Here is a 25,582-nt window from a genome sequence, read left to right on the forward strand (position 1 = left end):
CCCTTCCTGGACGACCGCTTGAATTCTAGGACATATGAAGTAAGACGGCCCAGGGTCAGCTCTTACCACAACCAAGCAACGGGCATGGATACCCAGCCCAACAGCGGAGCCAAGGCTGCACGAACCTCCTAGCGAAAGGCGCTCTCGACATCAGGCGAGATTACTCCGCGGATATTAGCACATCGTTATGCTGGCAGCGGAACGACAGACGACCCTTTCCGGGTGGACTGGCTAAAGAACGATGCTCTGAATCCTTTGCGGTTCTCGCTTCGCCGACGTTTTCCCGCCCCAGGAGCGGGGGCTGGTCATCACCGTCTACGCCTCCGTGCCCCTCTTCGCGCCGGTGCTGGGCCCCATCGTTGGCGCCTACGTGTCCGCAACCTGCGGGTGGCGCGCCAACATGCTATTGATGCCCCTGCTTTCGGCCGCGACCCTGGCCGTCGCGGCGGCGGCCATCCCCGAAACCTACGCGCCTGTGCTGCTCGAGCCTGGCGTCGGGCGTGCCGTTCGGCCTCGGCGTCGTCCTCGTCACCATCGGCTCCACCAACTACCTCGTAGACGCGTACACAGTCCACGCCGCGTCGGCCCTGAGCGTCTGCGTCTGCGGCCGCGCCGTCTGGGGCGCCGTGCTGCCCCTGTTCACGCGCGACTTGTTCGCCGCCCTGAGCTTCCGCTGGGCCTTTCCATCCCCGCCTTCCTGAGCCTCTTGTGCGTCCCCTTCCCGTTCGTCTTCTCCTACTACGGGCCGGCGGTGCGGGCGCGGGGGAAATATGCCGGTCAGGCGGGCTTGGCAGCCCTACGAGTTAGGACGTCTACAAGCGAAAATACACCATTACTTCTATAATGAAGCAATGCTGTCCGGAAAATGGACTTGTTGGGGAATTTTGTGTTTCATGTTTTCCAAATTTCCCTCGGACGTTTCGTGGAAAAGATTTGACAGAGCTGTGTAAGTCATGACATAATTCATCATCTCCTTGATTTGGACGTATCAGTAGAATTAGCTTCATTGCATATAATCTATCAAAATTTCCCATTTATTACTCTAGGGCATTTGTACATCTACTGATTTGTCTACGTTGGGGTGTTATTTGCTGGTGGCCAAGGTCCAAGACAGGTTGCGGCGAGGGCTGTAGTTTGTATAACGACGACGACGACGATGCGCCCTGTTGGTGCATGCCGCCGGCGCTGCTGAGATCGGTCATGGCATGGAAAGGCGTGTGTGCTCCTCCTGCACTATGGGGCGGATGGACATCCTGCCACGAGATTCCAGGCTTGTCGGTGGTGCTCGGAACAGGCCAGGTGCCGCTGCCACTTGACTCATCAGGTTCATCGAGAACGGATGGGCTCGGTCGCCTTCCATCGTGGGCTGGGGCGTGCTGAGCGGACTGGTTGACAGGGTCCCCGACGTTAGTTATTTCAACCACTGATTGGCTTCATTCGATCTTCACTATAAGTAGCAAAACTTCATTTTGAGTAACATGTAGAATGTCTTAGTGCTAGCTTATTGAGATCTCTAAGTGGTGTAATTTCCCACGCCTATTTGCAATGCGCACCTCTGCTGATGGTACTCTCAATAGAAGGTCTGGCTCGCCTCTCGCTTGCCATCAATTCCCTCGCAACTATCCATCGCGGCCGAATCCGCCAATACTACCTAGATGGGCTAGATCAGTCAGGTCGAGACCATTAAGTACGTTAAGGGACAAGCTGGGATTGCTGATGCTCACAGGTGCAGAGCTCCCGGAGCCTCCTCCTGCAGAACCTCCTCCGCCAGTGTTCCCACCGATGGCCCCTCCAGCGCCGGGTGCCCCTGCACCCCCAGAGCCGCCTCCCCCTGATCCTCCTCCAACAGAACCCCCTCCATTGCCTCCCCCGGAACCCCCAGCAGCACCGCCTCCGGTACCTCCACCAACAGAACCGCCACCGCCACCGCCACCGGAACCTCCAGCAGCACCGCCTCCGGTTCCTCCGCCAGCAGAACCTCCACCATTGCCCCCGCCAGTGCCTCCAGCAGCACCTCCACCAGTACCGCCTCCAGCAGCACCTCCACCATTGCCCCCGCCATTGCCTCCGGCAGAAACCTCCTCCAGTACCGCCTCCGGCAGAACCGCCTCCTCCCTCACCACCAGTACCCCCGACTGATCCTCCCCCAGTTCCTCCACCGGCGGAACCTCCTCCACCGCTCAGTTGTCGGGCAAATGACTTGTTCGGAAAATCAGAAACGTCCCGTTTGGAACCTCCAACAGCACCTCCTCCAGTACCGCCTCCTGCGGAGCCCCCCTCCGGCTCCTCCCGCGGATCCTCCTCCAGTACCACCTCCCGCGGATCCTCCTCCAGCTCCCCCAACAGCACCGCCTCCTGTGCCACCTCCAGCAGACCCACCTCCGGCTCCTCCTGCAGACCCTCCTCCAGTACCTCCTCCAGCGGATCCACCACCACCACCACCCGTCCCTCCAACAGCACCTCCACCTGTACCCCCTCCAGCAGACCCGCCGTTACTGCCTGTACCTCCGACAGATCCGCCTCCGGTTCCTCCTCCGGCAGATCCACCATTAGATCCGCCGCCGAATACCCCCCAGTTCCTCCAACAGCACCACCGCCAGTACCTCCTCCAGCAGATCCTCCACCACCTGCCCCCCGGTACCCCCCACAGACCCTCCTCCGGTACTTCCTCCAGCAGACCCCCTGCTCCAGTTTGAGCGGTTTGTCTAGGCAAGATAGCAAACGGCAGCTGTTTGGGCTGGCAAAAGACTTGAGTCCGTGAATTCTGTTCCATGGGCCCAGCACAAGGGCCGAATCGATCATCGGGCTGAAAGTCATTAGTAGTGTTTCTTGAACTTCACTATAGCTTATGCTAACGTACTGGTGGGATTGGGCTAGCAATAGCTGTAGACATGGCCATTGTAGCGGCAGCTGCTACGTAGATTTTGTAATACATCTCCGATGTTGTTTGCTGAGTGTCGAACAGTTATGTTGGCGTGTTGAGTAACAAAGTAATAACGTAGTAATATCTTGATAGAGATGTGAAGAAAGGTCTACAAGAGAGCATACCTAAGCGCGAATACATGGTGAATATATACACATTTACTTGTAAGGTATAGCACTCCATTATCACATCCACGCGCCCAACATCCTCATCCCCGGAACACGAGTCGGGTCCCACGGCTATAGCTAAGAAGGTCAGTATTGAAAGGAAGGCGGGGCTGCCGGCCATTTTACACGATAGAGTTAGTATATCTAAGTTTGACTAAAGGTGATTCACGGTCTCTTGATCAGGGGTCAATAAGGTCACCCGGTATTGGAGCAACAGGGTTAAGATAGGGGCTCGGAACTAAGTCAGCTTCGTCGTGATGGTGTGTAACTCTCTTTGCTCGGATATCTCTCAACCTCGGCCATCAACTTTTAAGCTTCGCATTAAGTAGTATTTGGCCGCTCTGATGAGCCTACAACACCAGACTAGGCTGAGCTATCAACTTCCTGATATACCTTATATAAGTAGAGAACAGGGTGCTTCTATTCCTTTAATATTAACTCCTATAATAGCTCTAAGGATATTTATTTAAATATCTAGATAGATTAAATTCTATATTAACAGCTGTTTTTACTTATATTATAATATTTATAGTTAATTAATTTATAAAGTATAACTTATTATTATAAGGGTTTAAAGTTAAAATTATATAAAGTTTAATTAAAGTTATATTTCTATTTATAAAAGAGGTAAAGTTATAAGTACGATTAAATAATGGAATTTTTAATAAAGAGGAAAGAAGGAAGGAATTAAATTAAGCTCTAAATTAAAAGTGAAGGTAAGCTTCTTAATTAACTTATCGATAATAATAAATAAGATTAAAGCTATTTAACTTAATTATTATTATTAATAACTTTATTTAAAGGATATTTTTATTTTACTTTATTATATATAATTTATAATAATAAATAAAGAGGAGTTTTTATTTTATTTTATTATTATAATATAATTAAAAGGTACTCTTTAAATTTTATATAATTATTAATAATTAACTAATTATTAATATTTACTTTAAAGATATTAAAAATCCTTTAGATAACTATTTTAAAAAGTATAAGAAAAAAGAAGTAAAGGTTTTAAAGGAGCCTCTTATATTTAATTTTAAAGAATAATTCTTATTTATTTTAAAATATATATTAAAGATTAGTTTTTAATTTAATGACTTAATTAATTAATTAATTAATTAATGACAGTATATTATTAAATACTATTAGAAAAAGAATAAAATTTAAAAATATTAATAAAGCCTTTAATACTTTAAATTATTAAATTAAGTAATTAAAATATAAGAGATATATATTAAACGTTAATTTAAAGAGAGAAAAAGGTAAAAAGAAGTAATATATTATTTTTAATTTAAATTAGAAGTAAATAACGTTAAAGGAGGGTTATTAAATTAAAGATAAAGTAAAGATATAAAAACTTAATTATAAAGTATTTATAAGGTAAAAGGTTTAATAGAATTAAAGGAGATAATTATTATTAAAAGTAATAATAAATTTAAAGCTTAAAGCTTAATTAAAATAAATCTCACTTAATTATCTATTTTTAATTAATTTAATTAATTTAATAAATTATTATTTAAGTTATTAATAATAGAAGTTATTATTATTCTAGCTTATTTTAGCCTTATTATAAATGAGGTACATTATATAAGGGGGTCAGTTACTGGTATAATAGTCTAGGTATAGGGTGTAAAATAGTGTATTATGAAAGATGGAGACTTTCAATCTAGCTAGTGAAGGCTAGTAGGGTTTTATACTAGCAGTAAGCTTATTGATATGCTTATTGATATGTCCCACTTTAGTGGTCCCTCCACCTCTGTATGCATCAGTTACCTTAGGAAGTAAGAGTCCTGTCAACGATCTATCGAACCTTGTTACCACTATCACCTCCGACGCTTCCGATTTCGGGTTCAAACAGATAAAGCCACTCCTCCAAAATGTCCCTACTATCATGTTAGATAGCGGCATACGAAGGTAAGCTCATAACGCTGTCGCTGAACACATCTCATCTCCACGAATAACAACCTCTTCTTCCCAACAGGCCCCATGGCTTCCGAATATGGGCAGCTTTGTGAACTCTTGAGAACACAGGGAGTATGTCGGGTGCGTTAAAAGAAGGGCTTGGACCTCTGTATGTTGGACTCCGAGATCTTCGGGGGTGTCTTCCGAGGTGCCGCAGGCCTGGGCACTGCCTCCGAAGCAACCTCCAATAAGACTCAAGGACGGTTAAGGCCGCTTTTCGATGAAGGATAGCAGGGCTGGCCAGCAGAAGCCAACGAGAAAGCCGGACCGCACTGGTTCGCAAATGTGGTTACCGTTAAAAGTGTCCAGAAACACAGCCCGGCCGTGTTGTGGGGAAGCGAAAGCTGGACGTCGGTTATGTGAGCGAATCAAATGCGACGCAAGACTCGATACGTCACTGATCCAAAATACAGTTGTTCAGGAAACTTAAAAGCAACTCGGCGGCGACACGACTAGGGTGATCATTTCTAATGGTGTCACCAGTGCGTCTAGTGAGCAAGTAAACTTTCTTAGTTTCACAACTACTGTAAGCTCGAAAGAATAGCGAAAATCATTGAACCCTGTTTCAATAGGATGCAATTGAATTACCTCAGCAGCATTTCGCCAGTGCCAAGACGGCAAGGGAGACCGCCGTGAACCTAGTTCATCCCTCAATTGCTGATATTGAGGGGATGCCATCGTCTTTAGACATCAAGATTGTGGGGCATACTGTACACGTGGGGTAGCTCCCCAGTTTCGGTGCGTGCGCCTTCGTCAGGCTCAGCATGGCAGTGGATACACGGTAGTGGATGGAGGAAGTCGGTATTCAAAGCGACACACATACTTCAGGTCAACCTCCTCGCCAAATATCTTGCCCTCGAATCGATGAAGTGCGAGATCATGAAATCCTTAGTACCCGAATCCAGATAAAACGGCCATTCGTGTCGTCTTCGATCCTGTACTCCTTTTCGTAGATGTTGCAAGGAGATCTTCGTGATTCTCATGAACTCCACAACCCAGGACAAGCGGCGCTCGTACCACTCTTCCAAGTTGTTATGTTCATTCACAGGCTGTTGAGCCAATACCTCCACCTCTAGCGCAAGGACGTAACTGGCTAACATATGGATCGGTAGGTCGGGTGAGGGATAGACATAAGTATGCACAAAATTGTCGTTGTCATGATCTATGGTGTAAGAAACGTCCCGTTCATCATTTTCGCAACATGTGTGGTTAAGTTGGAGCTCCTCAAATCGGGAACGCCGTATGAGCGTGATTAAGGAAAGCTTCAAATCATCTTCCATACCAAGCTCTTCGGGGAGATTTAGCCACTCTACTGCCACGAAAGGCCCGTGATATTCGTCGAATTGGCAGCAGAATATGTGAATGGCCGTACATCCTCTATTCGAACAAGAGCACTGGCAACCATCTGTCTTAGAGATTTCTGCACCTGCTTCCACAAGAAGCTTGACTGTGCCTGGATAATCAGCCACGAGTTGACCGAACGGCTTGCGATCACGCCCAATGTCACCTCCGCGATACCACATTTGGAGAGCCGACATCAGGGCGGTGGAACCAGCATTGTCTTGGTCGTTGACCAACACACCAAGCCCCATGTAAAACTGAACTAGGGCCTGGTGCCCCTCAAACGCTGCAGCCATCAAAGCCGTTTTGCCTTCGCCATCCTTGCGATTAATGGCGGTATAGCCATGTCGAATGAATGTTTCAGCATCCACGGGGGCCCAGGCAGAGTGAAGTAGCAGGAGTGGCATATCGATGTAGTGAGACCAAGGTGGGTTATTAAGCTCGAAGTTGATGTCATCTATCAGAGTGGCCAAAGTTATGACATCATCGCATGAAAGCGATATATCAGCCACCCCGGTAGCCATATATGCAAGTATATGTTTGGCAAGAGACGAGCAAAGTTCGGTTTTCACGTAATCTGGGGCTGAGGTTTGGATGTGTCGTAAAATTCCAAACAGGTAGTCGCGTTGTTCGAATCGAAGCGCACAGACAATAGAGTCCGTGGAGGTTAATGGGTATGATGGGTCGCCGCCCATGAATTCAGCGTAATGCTTGCAACAATTCTGCGTTCTCCTGTATGACCGCCCAATGCAAAGGTGTCTGTCCTAGGAAATTTGGCGTGAAGTCCAGGTCTTTAGACTTGCGATTAACCATCCCCAATGCCTGTTCAGGGCTTTCAATGATTTCACGTTGAATCAATGAAGTATGTCCGAATTCTAAAGATAGTTAGTATCTGAAATTTATAATAGAACGGGGAAGTATAACTAGTCTAATTATGCATACCTGGATCTAGTGCTATCAACCTAGGCACCAGTCTAGCATAGAGTAGATCAGACTCAACGTCTCGGCCAGAATATTCACATAGGCTAAGTTATGGAATAGAACCTCCTAAATCGATCGGATCGAATCCCAGATGAACGAGTTCGTCCAACAGAATGAGGTGATGATCTGGCCCTTCTGTTATCCATTGCATACACATGGAAATTAGACTAAATATAGTTGTGGCGTCAAAAAGCTGGTTTATATCTATTTTGGGGGACATTTTATACTTACTTAATATCATCGAGGCCTTGTGTCATTCCGAATTCAGCGAACAGCCGTAAAAGCGATACTTTAACATTTAGTTGAGTGCGATCGCCCAAGAACACCACTTGATCGAGAAGCGACTATGCACCTGGTTAGTTCGGCCTTGTACAGAGAGGAGACCTTGGGTTACCTGAATATAGCCTTGTCCAGCTGGGTCGACTTGATGTATAAAGGAAGGATCCTTCCTGTACAGTTCAGTGAATTCTGATATCCCTTCATCAAGGGTAATGTATTCCATGTGAATCTTGTAGAGTAGTTCGAATCCCGGCGACGTGTATCGAACAATATGCTGGGGTCGCAATACTAGCCCGATGGAATACCCGCTCTGGATCCCTAGAGTAGCTGTGAATGCCCATGGAAAACCAAGCTGACAAAGGGTCATCCTGAAGGAATATATATACTCCCTCCTGTCGCACCTGGGATTGTCGCAGTCACCGAGAACCATCGATAGAGGCGTATATTTGAAAGCCCAAAAACGACGGTGAACGGAGCCTTTTTTGTGGCAACAACAAGGACAGCTTCTCTGGAGGCAGGTCTTGCGAGTATGAGCAAGGTTTCGCCGTGCTTGGACAATTGTTGATGTGTCCTGAACATTGGCCAGTGTGCCCGCAGCGGCATCTGGGTGATTTGGGACCACGGGGCTACCATTGGATGTCTATGGTGTATGCGCCGTGTTTGGCGGCAAGAGAGGCGGCGACCAGCTCATACTCAACTGACCAAGACTTTTTGGTTCGAGTCAGTACGACAATACAAAGGGACATAGTGACAGAAACACGGTGCTTACAGCATCAATCTCCATTGCGCGTTATGTGCCAGCCTCCTGAGCGACTCAAGATCGTCCTCACAAGAACTCATCCATTTCAACCTCTGTGCAGAGGTCCTCAGACCCTTTCGTGAGGCCACACTAGAAGCCTTCTGCGATAGAGCTTCCATGGCTTTTACTAAGGCTTGGATACTGGCCTTGTAATGCGCGACGATCCTATCGGCGTGATCACTGGCTTGGTCCCTTGGTTGATCCGCCTGACTGTCTGTACAATGAAGCCTCTCGGCAACCATGCAGATGAAGTCAAGATCTCTGGCCACCGCCTCGACTTCACCAGGCATCTTCTTGGTGAGCTTATATGCCTTCCGGAGCCGGCTGGTACTGTCTGCGAGCTGTAGAACAAGAGACGTCAGGCCTGCAGCACCGCTGACGATGCCCAGGATTTCGGCCATCTTCAGGGGGAGCAGAGACGCATTTGCAAAGCGTTGAAGGCGGAAAATAAAAGAATTATTGTAAGGAGGTGACAACGACGAGAAAAATTGGAAGTTTTGTGACGGGCACGCTCAGAAAGCCCCGACAATGAGGCGAACCTATCAGGCAGTCACGCTGGCCGTGACCCCGCTGAGCTTACATGTGACTACGTAAATGTACATATAAAAATGTCCAATCATCTACATCATTTTGAATACCGACCTGAAATGTTTCCGTGGTTAGGTGATGCCCAAGCACAGCCTGCGGCAGTGCGATAATTTGTCATTGTGTTGAATTCTGGTATATTCCCGACAACGCTCTCATAAAGGTAACCCGCCAGTGTCATTCTAGATGGTCTATCAAATCAGGCCACAGTTAAGTGCAATAGTAGAAACACGCATCCCGACAGACATGCTGGCAAATCGTATTCGGTGTCGGCTTTCTCGGAATAGGGGGAGCACACCTTTTCTGACTGCGGGCTTCAACTAGAACAACAAGTAAGGTACTGATTTGAGAGGGTTTCTTCAAAATGTGAAAGCGAAGCGTGGACTCTGATTATCTAAACCATGGCTGTGTGGCATTCAAATCCTAGCTTTGAACCTCCCAAGCGCACGCGACTCAGTGAAATTACGGTATATATAACGCACTGCCCTGTTATCAACCATCTACCTGCTTGCCCGGCTATAATTAAATAAGGCTGGTGATATTATTAGCGGTGGTGGGGACTATCTCATGATCTAACGCCAGGGCAATGTAGGTGTGAGACACAAGGAACGCCACGGTGGTTATTGAAAGCAGGGATAGACCAATGCTGTCAAGATCTGCTAGCACACTTTTGGATTTTCGCAGGGAGGTTGTCAAAAGGGGCTGGGGGCTCTCTCGGGTCGGCTCGAAACTAATATAATCACTTGTCCAATAATTGGTCGAGGTTCACAATGTGTCTCAGTCTTGAGGATGACCCCCTATCGACACTACGAAGCTGAAAAGCAGGTGGCGTCACTAGGCGCAGCTATTTGCACTTCCATGTCGTACACGTCAGATGGTTTCTTTTTTACAGGCTATTATCACCCCTTGCAGGTGCATTAAAGCCCGTACACTGTGCTTTGATGCATTGAGGACGAACTGGCCCCCTTGAACGATCCGTGGGTCGTTTTTCACTGCAATTCCTGTATATGCATACACAGAGACTCTGAGTTCATATAGTACGCGATTCGCATAAATAAACCGGCTGAGCCTCAAGGATGAGACTTTGCTCCTTGTTTCTCTCAAGTCCACAGCCTCTCAAAGGTGTAGCGCTCAGTCCCTACCAATGTTTCAACCTACTGACAGCAACACCCACTTGGCCCTGCCAAGTGAATATGGTGACCGCAACGCCTACCATCGGCTCAGTCCAGACAACAGAAGATATTTCCAAGAAGGCTAGTTTCGTGACTCTATGGCTCTGTTCTATAAGCCACTTTGACTAATATATTACCGAGAGTAGACTTTTCAAAGCGTGATGCCATGCATACATTTACCCGCGAAGCGTATCAGTACCCTCCCGGGCAGGAAACTCGTAGGGTGGCGTCGTGTTCCCACTCCCAAAGCCGCAAGCCTGCATACCGGCCCCTGGTCAACCTTTTCGGTCCGTTAATTGTGGTACTCTATTATGCATTCACAGTTTGGCACTACTTACGACGCCCGGCTGTGAATGGGATTATCCCAAACAGGATCATCGATTCCAAGACTGTTTTTTACACTTGGATTATAGTCGTTATCTTCCTGCTTGACTGGGCCAAATTAGGCCTGGCCGGCTTCGAGACCGCTGCCTTGATGCAACCTGCCTTAATGCCGTTGGATGCGCGACAGCTTCTGTGGCACAGCGACAAGGCGTGGGGTACCCTAGGCGGATGGTGGAAAGTCTTTCGCCTTTATATGGGCTACCTAAGGGAGCACATGGGATCAACCCAAGACGTGGTTTGGAGAGGGCCTGGCCGACTCTGGTTGTACCTGGCATTTAGCAGTTTTCTATTCTATGCCAGTGTCCCCCTGCTGGGCCTATCTATCGATCAAGGACAAGGGCTGCGACGCAGTCAACGGCTGGTCGATATCTCCGGTGTTAACCAGACCACTTTCGGACTCAAGTCCTGGGGCAGCTTGCCCGAAAAGGTGAATAACGTTTGGCGACAAGGAAATCCAGCGACTCCATTTGGGGAGACTGTCTTTTACGCACCTGAAGGCAGTACGGGTATCAGCAATACGTACTACGAAGATTCGATCCAGCAAATTTACCAGGAACAACTAGATAATACGCGCAGCCCGGTAAACCGGACAATCTCGTTCTTCTCGGGGCCTGAAGTGGCTGAGAGGGTTTTCGGCAGCGCATGGGGCTTTTTCACCAACATTTCATGCCTGCCAATGTCCCCCCATGACCCAAATCTGCGACTCTTCAAAATTACCTCTGTCAATAACTGGACTACAGCGATGCCTGATGTTATAGAATCGGGGTATCCGTTCGACTCAGCGAGCTACAATAGAAAACCGGAGTTAGCACGGTTATCACATAGTCTTACGGGTCTATACCGCGATATTGGATTATCCTCTGGCGTGGCGTATCATCACTTGATAGCCACCGATTACGAAGACATGGTCAGTCCTGCGGGATTTGCTGAGATTGCAGCTGAAACCATCACTTTCAAAGATTTCCGAAGTGAGCTTGCTGTTCGAACAAATTTTACCCATACCAACGACATGGCTTCAGATTGGCAAGGGGTGCGACCCATCCACTCGGTCGTCTTCGCTGCATTAACAGACACCATGTTTCAAGGGGAGTATGAACCCAAGTGCAACAAAAATATTTCCCAAACTTGCAATCCGTGGATGGGTGTCAGTCTGGCCCTGAACATAGTTCCGAGCTTGAAGACAGATCCTGAGGGTAATCAATTACTGTCGCCCTTCATTACACCCGAGCAGATGACTCTAGCAATGCATAAAATCTTTGGAGTTGCCGCTGCTGTGGTGATGGCGACGGGGCCAGGTAACTGGACTTCGGAAGGCAGACTCTACGGACTGGATCCAGCTAACGACCTGGTGGCTGGCAGGGTTCCTTACCAAGTCGTGGGTATCTTGCTTATCATCTGGGCTGTCTGGACTGTGGTACCCGAAGTATGGGCCCTTGTCTTCTGGGAGCGTCGGAGGGCTGGCATGCTAGATGGGTTCGCTTTGTTTCGGCTTGGTGCAGAATACAAGGACGCTATACAGGGGCTTACGAGCGACAACCTCGGCGATGGTGGGACTGACCGCCTAAGCCGTGTCCCTGGCCAAGCGTGGGTAACGCAGAAGCAGAATAACGGCTATGAGCTTAGATAGGTATTTTCTAGCTAAACATACATGGCGGAACGGGTGGTGTAAGTAAGATGTCGTCGAAAGGGCTTGGCTTCAGTACATGTAAAGCTACTACAACTACTATTATAAGAATTTTTACTGCTGTTGCTATCACTACTTTGCAATAACAGCAACGAGACGACCACGACAGCAGTCCTCGAGTATTACGTTACGGTAGTCAATGCACACGGAGCATCAGCAGGCTCTTGGTGCGGCTGGAAGCCCCTCTATGCGTCCACAGCCCCTGCCACACCCGAAGCCCCTTGGTTTGATTCTTCGCATTGCCATTACCATAACATTCTTGTACAACCTCTACCCCTCATCCACATGTATTTGCTTTTTCGTGGTACACGGCCCTTTGAAGCGAGCATGGTTCTACTAGAGGAAGGCAAGTAGCTTTCTTGAGACGCTTGTAAGATAGCGAAAAGAAATTGAAGGATTGATCAGGCTGTAAGATTCCCACGGCATATAAGGCTCTGCAGCGACAAGCCTGCCCGGGACGAAAAAACGGTGGGTGTTGGAAGCCGAAAGCCCTTCAGCACCGTTCGAGCTCCGGCTGGGTGGTGCAAGACCCTCGCCAACAGGGCGCGCGTCCGCTCTCCAATAATAGACAAGATGGCTCTCTATTGCGTTGCGTATATATATGGGAGAGGATGGGATGCCCTGCTTCGGCACCCACCAGAAAAGCGTGGTAGAGCAAAAAGCAAAACATACAACACCGAGGATTCCCAGGTCGTCACCGACCCTAGTACTAATTCGGCTCTCTGCTGCTTATATATGGGAGAGCGGACGGGATCCCTAGTATTCAGCAGGATGTGGTCGTATGTGAAAGAGATGATTGCTATTATGACATATAATTCTTACAATCTGCAATCTGCAATCAGCACACTCTCCCTGGTAGATTTGAGCATGGTTGTTGAACTTGTTTTCTTCTGACCCCGCCACTCGTCAATAGCCCAGTTACGCTCAACTTCAATCTAGACACCCCAATAGATACACACTTAACCATCTCACAATGGCAGGATAGCTTCGATGAGACCCTCATTGCCGTCGCCTTTGTTATAAATGCCTGTGACCTCCAACCCGCAGCTGCCAATCAGTTCACGCCATTCACGCTCTGTGCGCTCGCGCGACGACACCTGATTCATCATGAAAATATCCATCGACACGTGCTGCCACGCGGCCTTCTCATCTGAAATGACCTAGCAATGGAAACGGGTCAGTAGTTGGTACAGAACCAATGAAGGAGGGTACAGCTGTCAAGCATGAGAAAGCGAGTAGATACATACACAGTCGCTTATGAGGATTCTGGAGTATCCCGGCTCCATGGCGTCTTTCAGCTGGGCCAGGATTTGGCGGCACTGCGCGTCGGGCCAGTCGTGCAAGACGGTGCGCATGAAGTAGGCGCGGGCGCCGCGGACGGGCTGCGGGGTGAAGAAGTCGTGGGCCTGCAGCTCGATGCGGCCGTCGGCGCCGACGCCCTTGGCGGCCGCGGCGGCGACAACCTCGGGCAGCTCCTGCAGGACGAGCCGGCCTTTGTACTCCGGGACGTCGGCCCGGAAGTCCTGCAGGATCTGGCCCACGCTGCCGCCGACGTCGACGAAAGCCGAGGCGTCGCCGTCGAGTTTCAGACCCTCGACGAGACGCGCCGCCGCCGGGTACATGCTCGTCCAGCTCGGGCGGTGCTGCCGCAGCGCGTGGATGTAGAGGTGGAAGGCCTCGAACAGCTCCGGGCGCTCGACTAGCCAGCTGAACGCCGGTTTGTTGTTGTTCGCGTATTGGAAAGGTCCGTCCCGGGCGTTCTCGGGGTTCTGGAACTTGGTATTCCTGAGATACTCGGGCAACTTGGTGAATGATGCCATATTGATTTCAAAGCTTTGCCAGACGTTTAGCCAAAACTATGCAAGTAATGTAAGTAGAATCGCAGTGCTTGAACACTTACTTGAATATGATTCCAGCTCCATAGTCCCTGTTTGCCAGCAGCTTGGTGAAGCTGTTCGGTATGTATAGGTCAGGGCCTTGTTCGCCTAGCATGCCCATAGAGACAAGAGCACGGCTGATGCGCTTTACCAGAGTAGGTGCAGCTCCCGTTGCAGCCGCCAGGTCGTCACTGGACTTGGGACAGCCACCGTTATCGACGGCAGTCTCGAAGATCTTCAGATCAACAGCAATACGGGCAGCTGCCGTTCTGGTTGGCTGTACACGATAGTGGTATAAAATCAGGTTATCTATTGTTCATAAGTGTATTATGAACAACGCGATGTCGGAGATCCCATACCAGTGCCCATACATGCCACAGCAGAGAGTCCATAGGCGTTTCAGCTGCAAGGACGAGGGCTCTCGCACTTGCAACCAACTTTTCGCGAGCAGAAGGGTCGTTATTCATAAACATTTTACCGTCTTCTGCCACTTGCTTCAGGGCTTGAGCGACGGTCTCCATATCAGGCGTTTCGGAAGCCATGGTGAATAGAATGTAGGCACGGGGTTTAGCAGCGGCAGAGGCTGGAATGTGTGTATTGTTGATAGTAAAGAGTAAATCAAGGGTATAATCAAGAGGAATAAGCTCGACTTTAGCCACTTTATTTAAGATTGCAGAGTAAAACCACCAAGTGAAGGTCAACTGATTATCGTTGGTGTTGGACGGGGAATCTGGGAGTGTCTGTTAAACAGACGTGTCGGTCCCTTACCCGATTTATCTCATCCTGCTTGCTGTTGGCTGCAGGCTACCTCGGCAAAGACGCCTTGCATGAGGCACAGCACTACCCGCCATTAATCTGCCCACTCTGCTTTATCCCTTCGTGGGTTTGTAGTAGTACATATACATTATGTATTATAAATACTCAACGCGACTTCTTTGGAAAATAACTGGGGGCCAGTCATCAGTGGTATTGTTTGGGTAATTAGGCGCTGTCATTGACTGTTCTTGTAGCCCAAGTCTTTACAGCCGGAGGTTCGTCATCCGCTCATTCGGGTGGGACGATGGTATCATTGTTGGAGTCGCGGCGAATGTTTAAGAGGGCTGCCAAGTCGAGACATGGACTAGGGGCTCTGTTTGGTTGACAGCTCGACATCGAACCGAAAAAGAAAGCATCATGGGCCAGGGGCTGGAGGCAGAGCTGGATAGTTTGGGGGTATGTAAGCAAGGTGCTGACATCGTTCCGCGCGTCAAGGTTTCATATAAGTGGTGTCTTCCTCCTTGCCAGTAGACGGGGTTGGGGGTAGCTGACCAACCCTGTTCTCGGGCAATAAGGTATTGAGACAGGAGCTTTGAAGGACTTCAAAAGGGAGAACGGATAGACAAGTAAGTTTTGTGAAATTGTGAAAGTAGTTAGAGAAGGTTATAAGGGAATCCCTCAGTTCCTAGCATAACAATTCATCTTCGTAGTAGATATCGTACATGCCAGGTGTTGCCCCTGACTGGCATGCATGTGTGCTCTCATCAATGGATCAGAAGCTTCTCAGATCCAACTCAGCACAAATTCGCCACTCTCCTTAACACCTTGAGCCTCTTGATAACGACACTGGTGCATCTCTTAGCTAACAACATGACGATGGAAGTTTCCGGGATCACTTGAAAGCTCGTGTGGAGGAGAGCCGTAGGCGGCGCCCGGGACCGGCGTTGTCGACTTATGTCGGGAGTCCCAACCGTAGCTTGGCATTGTTCCATCCTGTGGTGGTAGCTGTGACACCGGCCAAGGGGACACGGACTGCCGATTGTTGTAGGTGCCGCTGGTCCTCTCTGGCAGCTCTGACACCCTCGCTGCTGCCGTGGCTTTCTTCATCCTGTATCTCATGATTCCCCAGACCAAGAGTGCCACCAAGATGCACCCGGCTACTGGACCCACCACAGCGCCAGCAATCCATGCTCGCGAAGTCTCCGGGGCAGGTATGACGGGGTTTGCACTTGGGCTCGCCTCGGTACTTGTCGGGCCGTTGGGGGATGTCGTTTTGGTTACAGAACCAGTGGGATCGCTTGCAGCTGTGGTTGCCTTACTACTCGCTATACAGAGGCACCTTAGATCAGGTAGATATACATATAAACAAGAAGGTGTTGGCTTACATGTAGTTGAACTCGGCACAGACAACGTTCTGTATACCGTGTTGGCCCGCCAGTTCCGGTTACAACCATAGTAGACTTGGCTTGGGGAGCCATTCGGAGAGGTTGCGTATATCGTCATAGTGTATACACTCCCTGACGACTTGCTATTAATCAGGTGAGTCTCTCGTAATGTTATTTTAGGTTTCGGTCAACACCCACCAAGAAGATGTAGTATATTCACCAGACAAACTTGACCCGGCTCCAGCAGTCCAGTAGGTGGCATACCCACCAGAAGTATAGAAGCCACCCCATATCGATTTTGTTGCGTAGGTGCTCGAACGGTCCAACATAATTGCTTCAGCTTTCGTTTGGGCGACCAGTTACGTCAGTCATTATGTTGGTCATGCCGCACGGTACGCAACAAGGAGAAAAATAAACAGGGAGCGGACATATGAGACTTGAGTTTGACCTACTTGAGCCTGCCACATAGAATCCTTGAAATTCAGGCTGTAAGGCCAGCGACGAGAGATCCGAGGCTGCCATGTTGGTCGTCATCTTGCCCGTCGAAGCTCTGTGCTAAAGACAATTAAGAAATGCAAAATCAAAAAGCTCATGCAGACGAAAGTCAGGAGTTAAGAATCACGGAGGTCTGAAATAATACAAGAGAAAGCAGTAGCATGAAGAAATGAGGAAAAGAAGCATTCACAGGAAGCCCCGAGTTCAGATAATTGGGGGAGGGGGAAGGCATATCTCCCTAGGAATCCCGTTCATGCCGGCGTTTTGTAGACAGCCTTGAAGTTATTTATAAATATGTGGTGGCTTGTAATTTCCGATGGTATCACAAGTGTCAATAACAGTAATGCTGCAGGACAAGACTTACGAAGTTCATCTGACATGCATAAATACATACTTAACGTATTGCTTGTTTCAATATCTTCCAGCCCAAACATCCACACCGGTCGCAAAAGCACCGCCTGCTGTTTGCTGGGATTCCAGTGCGTTGATTGCTATCCTGCATCGTAGAAGCATACCCTCCCCTTTTTGGCTTGTGACTCGCGAGGCCTAGTAAAATACAGTTCTTGCGGATTTCCTGAACCTGGTTCAAGGGTCGCAAGAACTGTATGCTATCATCTCCATTTCATGTATTGCCAGACGAGAAACCAGGCTGCCATACCTTCATAGTTGAATGACACCGGTCCAGCTAATGAAGGCTATGGAAAGGTAAGCACGCCACTTGCCAAGCTGGTGGCTGGTCAAACCATTTCCCCTGTCCTGGAGAGTCTTCCCTATGTATTTACCCCGCAGATAGTCATCACTATTGTGTGAGCAGCTTGGGTGTGTCTCGTTCCTTTCGCGCAAGGCTGGCCTCTGATGCCGTCCTTGATCTGCCGATGCGAAGCGGTGGCGATGCACATGTGTTCAACAGGCATTGATACTTCGACTATGACCATAGGAATCATTGACCAGTAGCTATCATTCTCGTCATAAGTACATTAACATAGATGCTTGCACCATTCAATGTTTACCCAATACAATTATTCGACTGCCTGCCCGCCCAACAGTTCACCCCCGTCGCCTCAAGTTTCTAGTTTTCAATGTCTACATCAGATCAGCGACCCCCCACCGCAAGGCCCCGAATGCGCATGCGCATGCCCGTGCCCCGGCACGCTCCGCGCGTTGTTGAGCGCCCGGTGGCGGTCCGCGGACCAGCGGCGCTGCGGCAGGTGGACGGCCGGCAGGCTCGACCAGCTCATGGCGTACTTGGCGACCGAGTTGGCGATGGCCTTGGTGTTGAAGAGGTACGCGTCGTGGTCCAGGTTGGCGACCGTGTCCCCGGCCTGGTGGTAGTTGGCGTCGTAGGGGGGCGCCGGCCTCGCCGCCGAACAGGGCGGCTTCTTCGGCCGTCTTGAGGACTTCGGCGCCGGTGAACAGGCCACCGGAGGGGATACCGTTCTCGATGAAGCCCTGGGTTCACGTGAGGGTTAGGATGGAATATTATGGTTGCGGATTGGGGGAACATGGACGTTTTATAGGTTATGGAAGAGGATAGGGAGAAGGGAATGAAAACAACATACAGCGTAATCGGATCGTCCGCTGAACACGGATGGGACAGAGGGCAGGTTGTTTGCCTTGAAGAAGTCCTCAAAGTCGCGTTCTATCTGGTCGGAACCCGCGGGGCCAGAGAAGTTGAAGGCACTGCCGTCGCCGTCGTAGATGCCGTAGACGTAGTTAGGGCTGGCAATCTGTAGTAAACACGTTCTTGTCAGTGCCGTAGACCCCCAAGGAAAGTCTCAAGGATTGCTAGAAACAGTCCCGAGCATCGTTTCCTGTGTACTTACCATGTCGAAGTTGAGGTAAGCCCGGATCTTGGCGATCTCGGCCTCCGTCTTGTTCAGCTGCTTGACGTAGTAAAACGAGCCCAGCTTGCCGTACTCCTCGGCTCCCCAGAACGCGAAGCGCACCGCGTTCTTGACGCGGAACCCGGCGAGGGCCTTGGCCACGGCCCAGACGCCCACGGTCCCGGACCCGTCGTCGTTGATGCCCGGCCCCGCGTACACCGAGTCCGAGTGCCCGCCCAGCACCAGCACGTTGTCCTTGTCGCCCAGCTTGGTCTCGGCGATGACGTTGTAGTTGGTGCGGTTCTCGATGATGGACTCGATGGACAGGTCCAGCACCACGGGCCCCGAGGCGAGCGCGGCCAGAATCGCCGCGCCCTCGTCCTGCGGGATCCCCACGATCGGCGCGTTGGCGTCGCTCTGCTTCCCCAGCGTCCCCGACACGTCGCCCGGCACGTTGTTGTACACGATGGCCGCTGCGGCGCCCGCGGCCTTGGCCAGCGACGCCTTGGTGCTGAAGTCGCAGGTGCCGCGCTGGACGAGCGCGATGTTGTCCTTGATGGCGTCCCCCGCGGGGTAGTCCGCCGCGTCGCAGCCGAGGTTGGCGACGGCGACGACGGGGCGCGAGAGGGTCTGGCCGCCCGTGCCCGCCGTGTACGTCAGGATGTCGGCCGTGTACTGCTTCGTGCCGCCGGCGCCGCTGAGCGTGGCCGAGCCGGCCGAGAACAGCTCGACGAAGGGCTGCTTCACGACGTCGAAGTAGCCCGTGGCGCTCAGCGTGTCGTACAGCCAGTCGACGGTGGCGTTGTGGCCGCCGCCGCCGAAGGCGCGGTTGCCGCCGTTGGCGTCGGCGATGTCCTGCAGCGTCTGGCTGCCGGCCAGCAGGTCCTCGAGGCGGACGAGCTCCTGCAGGGACTCCGACGTCACGTACGGCCTGCACTTGGCTTTGGTCTCTGCGGCCAGGACGACGGCGGGCGTCGCCGCCGCGGCGAGGAGGGCTGTTGCGGTCTTCATGGCAGCAGCAGCAGTTGACTTGGCGTTCTCAAAAGACACGCAAACAACGAGACAAGGCTACTGTGACGGTGAAGATGAGGGGGAAGCGAGTAACAGCAAGCTGGGTAGAGAAAGAGAGGGTGAGCTTCGCTTCGAGCGGCTGGTGGCGGACAGCATGATATTTCTACCCGTCGCCAAGCCCGTCGCGTGCTATGAGCTTCCTGCTTGGGGTTCATCTCTGCGTGGCGTGCGATTCGCCAATTGGGGAGCAAGGTGTACGACTCGACGAGTGCCGCTTGGCTGCATGGCCTTTTAACATGGATGGAGAAAGATGGACAGGCCCAGAGCTTCTGCTCAATGTCCCTATCTCTTGGAGAGATTCCCCACATCATGCACACATGATGAGGAACCAAGAGACTGGGAGCAGCTGGGGAGACGTAGTTGATATCAACCACCAACTTGGCGGCCCGAAGCCACCGCCTCCAAGTCCAAGGAACCAGGGAGGAAAGAGGGCGTCTCTCAGGTTTCTGGGGTCCTTCTAGATGGCCCGCTTAGAGATAACAGACTTTCGAAACCGCATGTGGAAAGACCGCCGTCTTCTGCCCGCTTGGCCCTTCAACAATTACTGCAAACCGGCGCGGTTCGCCAAGATGGCCCTTCGGCACTGGGCTTGGCGGCTTAGCCCGAAGAGGAAGGCCGAGAAGCTCGCAATATCCGCCCGCACTGACGGGTGACGACGATATCGCCGGGCCTGAGCGAGTGCTGCTCGCTGGAAGGCTGGCTCTGTAATCCGATGCGGCTGTCTCCCAGGCCAGGCCAGACCAACAAATCCCGAGTCTGATCACTTATCATCCACGGGCGCCTCAGTTTCCACATCCATTGGATAGGTAATAATAATATGATGGATGCATAATGTACCGGCTATAAACAATACGCTATAATGATGCATTTCCTTACTCTCTAGTGGTAAGAAACCTCCCAATGCAAAAAGTAGTCCTTGACCTGCCCGAAGCAGGACTCTGATGATGCAGTTGGAGAACGCCTGTCCAACCCTTCGCCTATTGCAGGCTTATGCGTATAGACCCGTAAAAACCATCCTCACCGAGCCGCGACAATGCGAATGAGGTAAATGAAAATCCGCGATAGCGGGTGGGAGCGAAAGCTCAAGGGGCTTGTTTTATCTCCCAGCCCACCTAACAGCGCCAACACCCAAATAACCAAACCCAAGCTCATAAATCCATCCAACTAACGCCAGGATCATCCTCGTCCATCACAATGGATAATGATTCCTTGATAGTCACATCGTCTAGCTCTTCACTGCGTAAACGTTCCGTTGTGGAAGAGCTGGTGCCGTCACCATCCACTAGTCAGCTCCAAAGACCGGCGCCGGGGTCGACGGGATCGAAAATCCCGCTCCATGAATTGCTGTCGCGGCGACTACGGGGAGCTGAGTTGTCCTCAGGAGTCGGCGCCTCGCGCGACGATACTCCGCCCTCTGGTTGAAACGTGTTGTCGCTGTCGGATGCGATCTCGCTAGGGGAGCGGACGATATCGATGCCAGGATTGCTATCATCACTGCGGCTGTCGATATCAGCATCCGACGTATAAGGATCACTCGTCTCCTGTTCCGTCGAGTGGCTAGGCACATGGCTTGAAAAGACGGTGGAAGCTTCATCCAGGGTCGTGGTCTGCTCAGGGCTATCCTCAACCTCGGACGCCTTGAGCGCCGATAGCGTATCGGAGGGACCGAGCGAAGTGGTGCAGTCTGGAGGGGACCTGCGGGTCGGCCTTAATAGGCGACGGAGGCTGAGCAAAGTCGAAGGCGTTTGGTTCATTCACGGAGGATAAATGAGGTGTCGTCAGTGGCCCAGTCTGGAAAGCTTGGCTCTTAGAATACCGCTTCAGCTTGAGCGGTTTCGATTTGCCGTGCGGTTTGCGCAGGGCCATCTCGAGACGCTCTTCCACGTCAGTGTCCTCGTCTGTGACTTTGTACGGGTCTTCCAGGTGCCGCAAGGGGGGTATCGGCTGTACGCAGCTACCGCTCGATCGTCTATGGCGCTGCCTCAACTTATCCTTAGCCGTCACTGTCTCAGTGGCGGGCAGGTTCAGGTTTATATGAAAGCTCTCGCTGCCCCTGAACGGGTTGACCAGACTACCTGTGGCTAACCGTCGCAAGTCAACTTGGCTTTTGCTAAAAACGACACGCGCTCGCAATGCATGCACAGCCCTGTCGAGCGCCAGCTCCACGGCGCAACGATCGCGTATCCGCGACATCTTGGGCCAAGTAGCACGCTCTCCCAAAAGACATGACCGATGCATGAATTCTATCGTCGGATTCTTCAAGATCTTGGGCAGATCTAGGAGCCCCATCTCCGGGAGGATGTTGATATCACCTGAGTACTTCTGGCTTAAAATGGAGCGCAATTTGCTCACGAGAGTTGGGAAGATGCCGATTTCTGCCAAGATGTGCATGCGGTGAAGGGCCTCTCCCTTTGCTAATTGCGTCACGGTGTACAACCAGTCTCCTTCGTCGTTAGAATGCACATAGTCTTGAGAACCCGAAATGGGATACGGCGCATCTTCCTTGGCGAGAAAGGGAACGACGTGGGGGTTGACCTGCGACACGATAAAGTGGTTGACATTGAACATCTCGGCAAGCCTAGTCATGGGCAAATCGTTGTCGACCGAACCATCGATCCACATTTGAGGCGTCGGATTCCACGGACTGTGCTCCCCAGTAAGCGGATTCTTGACTAGCAACGGCGCCGCGCTAAATACCAATGGCACCGAGCAGGAAGCAGCGACCGCAGACCATATCATGACATTGGGCGCCGTGACATAGTTGAGGAGCCGAGGAAGTTCGTAAATGGACGCTGGTGACACGCAAATGTTGCATATTCTTCTCGTCCGGTTGTATGCCTCCTGGAAGGTCATGTCGCCCAGCAGGTTCTGCATCACTCGGGTCAGGTGCTTGATGTCAGACCAGTTACCTTCCGTCAGCAACCGGCGGACATGATCCATGAGCCCGTCCTCGTTTCCTTCTTCTTCGAAAACGGCAAGGTCTCCGTAAGGGAACGATGTGAGCAGCTCGGGTATTTCGTCGTCTGTGCGCGTACACACCACAGAACACACAATGGAGCCAGCCGAGGCACCTGAGATTATGCGCGGGATCAGCTTCGATTCAAACAACGTTTTCAGAACACCAATATGGCTCATTCCAAAGGTCCCGCCACCACTCAACAGTAGGGCGCTTCGCCCGAAGCTCTGGCGGGCGAACAAAACGGCATCGAGAAGGTCTTTGGTTTCGAGGTCTCCCGGTAGAGGGTGAGCACTTCGCTCTACCACAGCCGCAATGGTCTCCAACGTGGAGCTGACATATCTCTCTATGAGCTTTTGGTGCCGCAGTACGAGTGTCTGTACAAGTCGATGTTCCCCATGCCTCCCAGGTCTCTTGATAAGGCGGTTCGGACGAGGTGCAGCATGCTACGCAGGTCACAGTTGGTGCGTGCTGTATCCAGGTCTCTTAGTCGCGACTCGATCAGATCTGGTTGGTAGTCCCCGCTGGATGTGTCGGCTTTCCACTCTTCGTTGCCTTCGAGAACATCTAGCTCTTGCGCCGCAGTTTCCCATTGGATGTAGGTGTCGGCATTCTGCAACCGCGCCATGAGAATTTGTTTCCGCTCGTCCAACTTCCGCTGAGCTTCACGTTCGGGGTCGGAAAGGCCATCGTGGTGTAGTAAAGCGAGACTGCTCAAGCTTTTGAGTGCCTTGTATAGAGACTCGGTCGCCGACACAGCAGTGGATTGCGAGCATATTGCATTGGACGCCGGGGCTCCTTTCGGTTGGGCCTTGTGGGATGAGGGCGAGTTTAGTCGAATGCCTGGGAGAAGTAATTCGGTCATGATAAATAAGACAAGGACAGGTTATGGGTAGGACGAGATCGGGGTAGTCGAAGCACCTGCCGGACGAGCATCATAAGCCCCTTCAAGGTGGTGCTCACGAGACTCGGCGAGATCGGTGTGCAGAGGACCGCGGCGGTGGAGTCGCAGTCTGATTAACTGCTCTCGGGATATTGGCACTATTGAATTGATGCACGGTCGTAAACCTACGCCCCAAGAAGTTAATGGGTGTGAAAGAACGTCGTGTCGCAAGAAGAAGATATTGGTGAGTGGTGTTTTCGCATGTGACGCGGCGAGGCCAGTACAGATTCCAAAAACATACGTCAGAGAGAAGGTATGGTGTAGCGGGTTTGGTAGGGCGTATGGAACTGGGGGAAATATGCTGCGGCAGTGTTGGAAGCAGTCTGGCAAATTAGTTGGAACGACGCGAGAAACGAAGCACTTCCTGGCCGGGCGGGAGAAACATCAGTCAGGCCACAGCGACGACGACGAAGACGAAGAAGACGCAGAGGGTGAAGGGATGCTGGCGGGATGATTCTGACAAAGACTTATTAAAGCGATTGGGCCCTGCAGGTCTAGACGTCAGAGTGGACGCGCAGTGTTACAGCAGGTACGACAAGGGACCGATTTAGGGTGGGCTCCCTACTGGGTTCAGTGGATTTGGGGTTGGGGGCACGCGGCAGGCCCAACGAATTTAGCGAGTCTAGCGACAGTGATCTGACGAATCGACCTTGTTGGTCAAGCTCAATTGGATAATAGCCTCCTAAAGCCCAAAGCCAAGCTGAGATCAGCGCCGCCATCTCGAGTGTCTCCATCTTCCCCTGCTGACCCCCCCAGGTCCCGGTCATACGGCCCCCAAAGCAAGGTCTTGTCACCTTTCACCCCCTACGGCTGTAGTAGGACCAGCAACATCACCATCACAGACATGTGCTGCTGACCTCAGAATCCGGACAGAAGCGACTACGGCGCACCAGCAAGGTGCCATATTCTAAGCTTGAGCAACGTAAGCCCAAATATACCACTATACGAGTGCAGACGAACAGGTACTCATGTGGACAGAGGCAGGGTGCAGGTTTCATGAAGTCGAGCAATTCATTAATCAAGGCAGAAGCACCACATGCAATAATAACATTACCATGGCTTGAAATTCATGGATGCACAAGAATTCGATCCGTCAAGCTATCCGACTCGTGACCCAGCACACCGTCTCCAAAGGCAGCGCAGATCCAATGGATGCCGACCACGGGGTCACACCAGAAATGCTTGTACATATGCAGTACGGGCAGACTGGCTGCAGGTCTCAGCTCCGTCTGCCCAGTGCCATCCATCACCCTTTTGGGGCAGAACCCAACAGCCTGACAAACCGGACACGCAAGACATTATGACTTCTGAGGCTGCGCTGCCTTGGAACAAGCCTGTCGATCTACCAGGGATTTCTGCAAAGTATAAAAAAAGACTTCTCGAACTACTAGTAAGGCCATCCTGTCAGGAGAGAGAGGCGGGAACTAGGCAGTGCCAGCCTGTCTTAATGCCCATATGCCCATGGGGAAGAGAAAAGCTTAAAATGTGCCTTCCGTCGCCTCCAGCTTCCGAGTCGGAGTCATAACCGAGCGAGATGCGCACATAGTAGTGCGACTACAAGTACTGCAGGTCACCCCGCGCTCTGCCCCACGTCAGAATAGTGATGGCTTCCCACAAAGGCAGGTCGAGCCACCGATCAAAGATTCCCCCGTGGGGAGAGGTTACAGCAGAGACCAGTTTTTTTTGTCTTCCGGCAGCACCGGTATTTTGTCCGCCTGGGCGACAATATTCCCCTTTTCCCCAACTGTGAGATGGCGGAGACTCAGCTCCGCCCTTCCATGAATCATGTGAAACTCTCTGCATCCAATGTTGACAAGACTGGCAGCTACATAGGATCGCCGACAGGTTTTCCTCCTCCGACGTGCCATCTCGAGTCAGGCGTCTATCTGCCTGCATCTCGGCGCTGTTCGAATTTCTCCCACGCATCTTCAGGCCACGGACCGCATACCTCCTTGGACGCCTATGGCAAAGATGGACCCGAAGCTTCGTCACCCGA

The 25,582-nt window shown here is 51.2% G+C and overlaps 8 protein-coding genes across 8 annotated transcripts; 3 read left to right on the top strand and 5 right to left on the bottom strand.

Moving 5' to 3' along the window:
* Positions 1-400: 400 nt before the first annotated feature.
* On the top strand, positions 401-701 carry PG998_010634 (uncharacterized protein; the record flags this gene model as incomplete). Its single annotated transcript, XM_066877450.1, has 2 exons — positions 401-500; positions 559-701. The coding sequence occupies 2 exons, from the start codon at positions 401-403 to the stop codon at positions 699-701; spliced, it is 243 nt and encodes an 80-aa protein (XP_066726504.1).
* A 1,019-nt stretch (positions 702-1,720) lies between these two features.
* On the bottom strand, positions 1,721-2,550 carry PG998_010635 (uncharacterized protein; the record flags this gene model as incomplete). The annotated part of the gene is made up of 2 exons (XM_066877451.1): positions 1,721-2,115; positions 2,169-2,550. 2 exons carry the CDS (start codon positions 2,548-2,550, stop codon positions 1,721-1,723), a joined length of 777 nt encoding a protein of 258 aa, XP_066726505.1.
* Positions 2,551-5,879: 3,329 nt separating this feature from the next.
* PG998_010636 (uncharacterized protein) lies at positions 5,880-8,856 on the bottom strand (the record flags this gene model as incomplete). Its single annotated transcript, XM_066877452.1, has 6 exons — positions 5,880-7,160; positions 7,207-7,271; positions 7,339-7,358; positions 7,609-7,721; positions 7,772-8,057; positions 8,426-8,856. The coding sequence occupies 6 exons, from the start codon at positions 8,854-8,856 to the stop codon at positions 5,880-5,882; spliced, it is 2,196 nt and encodes a 731-aa protein (XP_066726506.1).
* Positions 8,857-10,378: 1,522 nt separating this feature from the next.
* Positions 10,379-12,223, top strand: PG998_010637 (uncharacterized protein; the record flags this gene model as incomplete). The annotated part of the gene is made up of 1 exon (XM_066877453.1): positions 10,379-12,223. One exon carries the CDS (start codon positions 10,379-10,381, stop codon positions 12,221-12,223), a length of 1,845 nt encoding a protein of 614 aa, XP_066726507.1.
* Positions 12,224-13,248: 1,025 nt separating this feature from the next.
* Positions 13,249-14,699, bottom strand: PG998_010638 (O-methyltransferase; the record flags this gene model as incomplete). The annotated part of the gene is made up of 4 exons (XM_066877454.1): positions 13,249-13,440; positions 13,528-14,113; positions 14,181-14,434; positions 14,517-14,699. The coding sequence occupies 4 exons, from the start codon at positions 14,697-14,699 to the stop codon at positions 13,249-13,251; spliced, it is 1,215 nt and encodes a 404-aa protein (XP_066726508.1).
* A 3,182-nt stretch (positions 14,700-17,881) lies between these two features.
* PG998_010639 (Zn-dependent exopeptidase) lies at positions 17,882-19,627 on the bottom strand (the record flags this gene model as incomplete). The annotated part of the gene is given in 4 exon segments (XM_066877455.1): positions 17,882-18,149; positions 18,163-18,242; positions 18,353-18,520; positions 18,617-19,627. The coding sequence occupies 4 exon segments, from the start codon at positions 19,625-19,627 to the stop codon at positions 17,882-17,884; spliced, it is 1,527 nt and encodes a 508-aa protein (XP_066726509.1).
* Positions 19,628-20,148: 521 nt separating this feature from the next.
* On the top strand, positions 20,149-20,340 carry PG998_010640 (uncharacterized protein; the record flags this gene model as incomplete). The annotated part of the gene is made up of 1 exon (XM_066877456.1): positions 20,149-20,340. One exon carries the CDS (start codon positions 20,149-20,151, stop codon positions 20,338-20,340), a length of 192 nt encoding a protein of 63 aa, XP_066726510.1.
* Positions 20,341-20,973: 633 nt separating this feature from the next.
* Positions 20,974-23,508, bottom strand: PG998_010641 (patatin-like phospholipase; the record flags this gene model as incomplete). Its single annotated transcript, XM_066877457.1, has 3 exons — positions 20,974-21,324; positions 21,383-22,976; positions 23,027-23,508. The coding sequence occupies 3 exons, from the start codon at positions 23,506-23,508 to the stop codon at positions 20,974-20,976; spliced, it is 2,427 nt and encodes an 808-aa protein (XP_066726511.1).
* Positions 23,509-25,582: the final 2,074 nt, after the last annotated feature.

Source organism: Apiospora kogelbergensis, assembly GCF_038363985.1.
Source record: "Apiospora kogelbergensis strain CBS 113332 chromosome Unknown utg000007l_segment0_segment0, whole genome shotgun sequence".
NCBI classification, from domain to species: domain Eukaryota; kingdom Fungi; phylum Ascomycota; class Sordariomycetes; order Amphisphaeriales; family Apiosporaceae; genus Apiospora; species Apiospora kogelbergensis.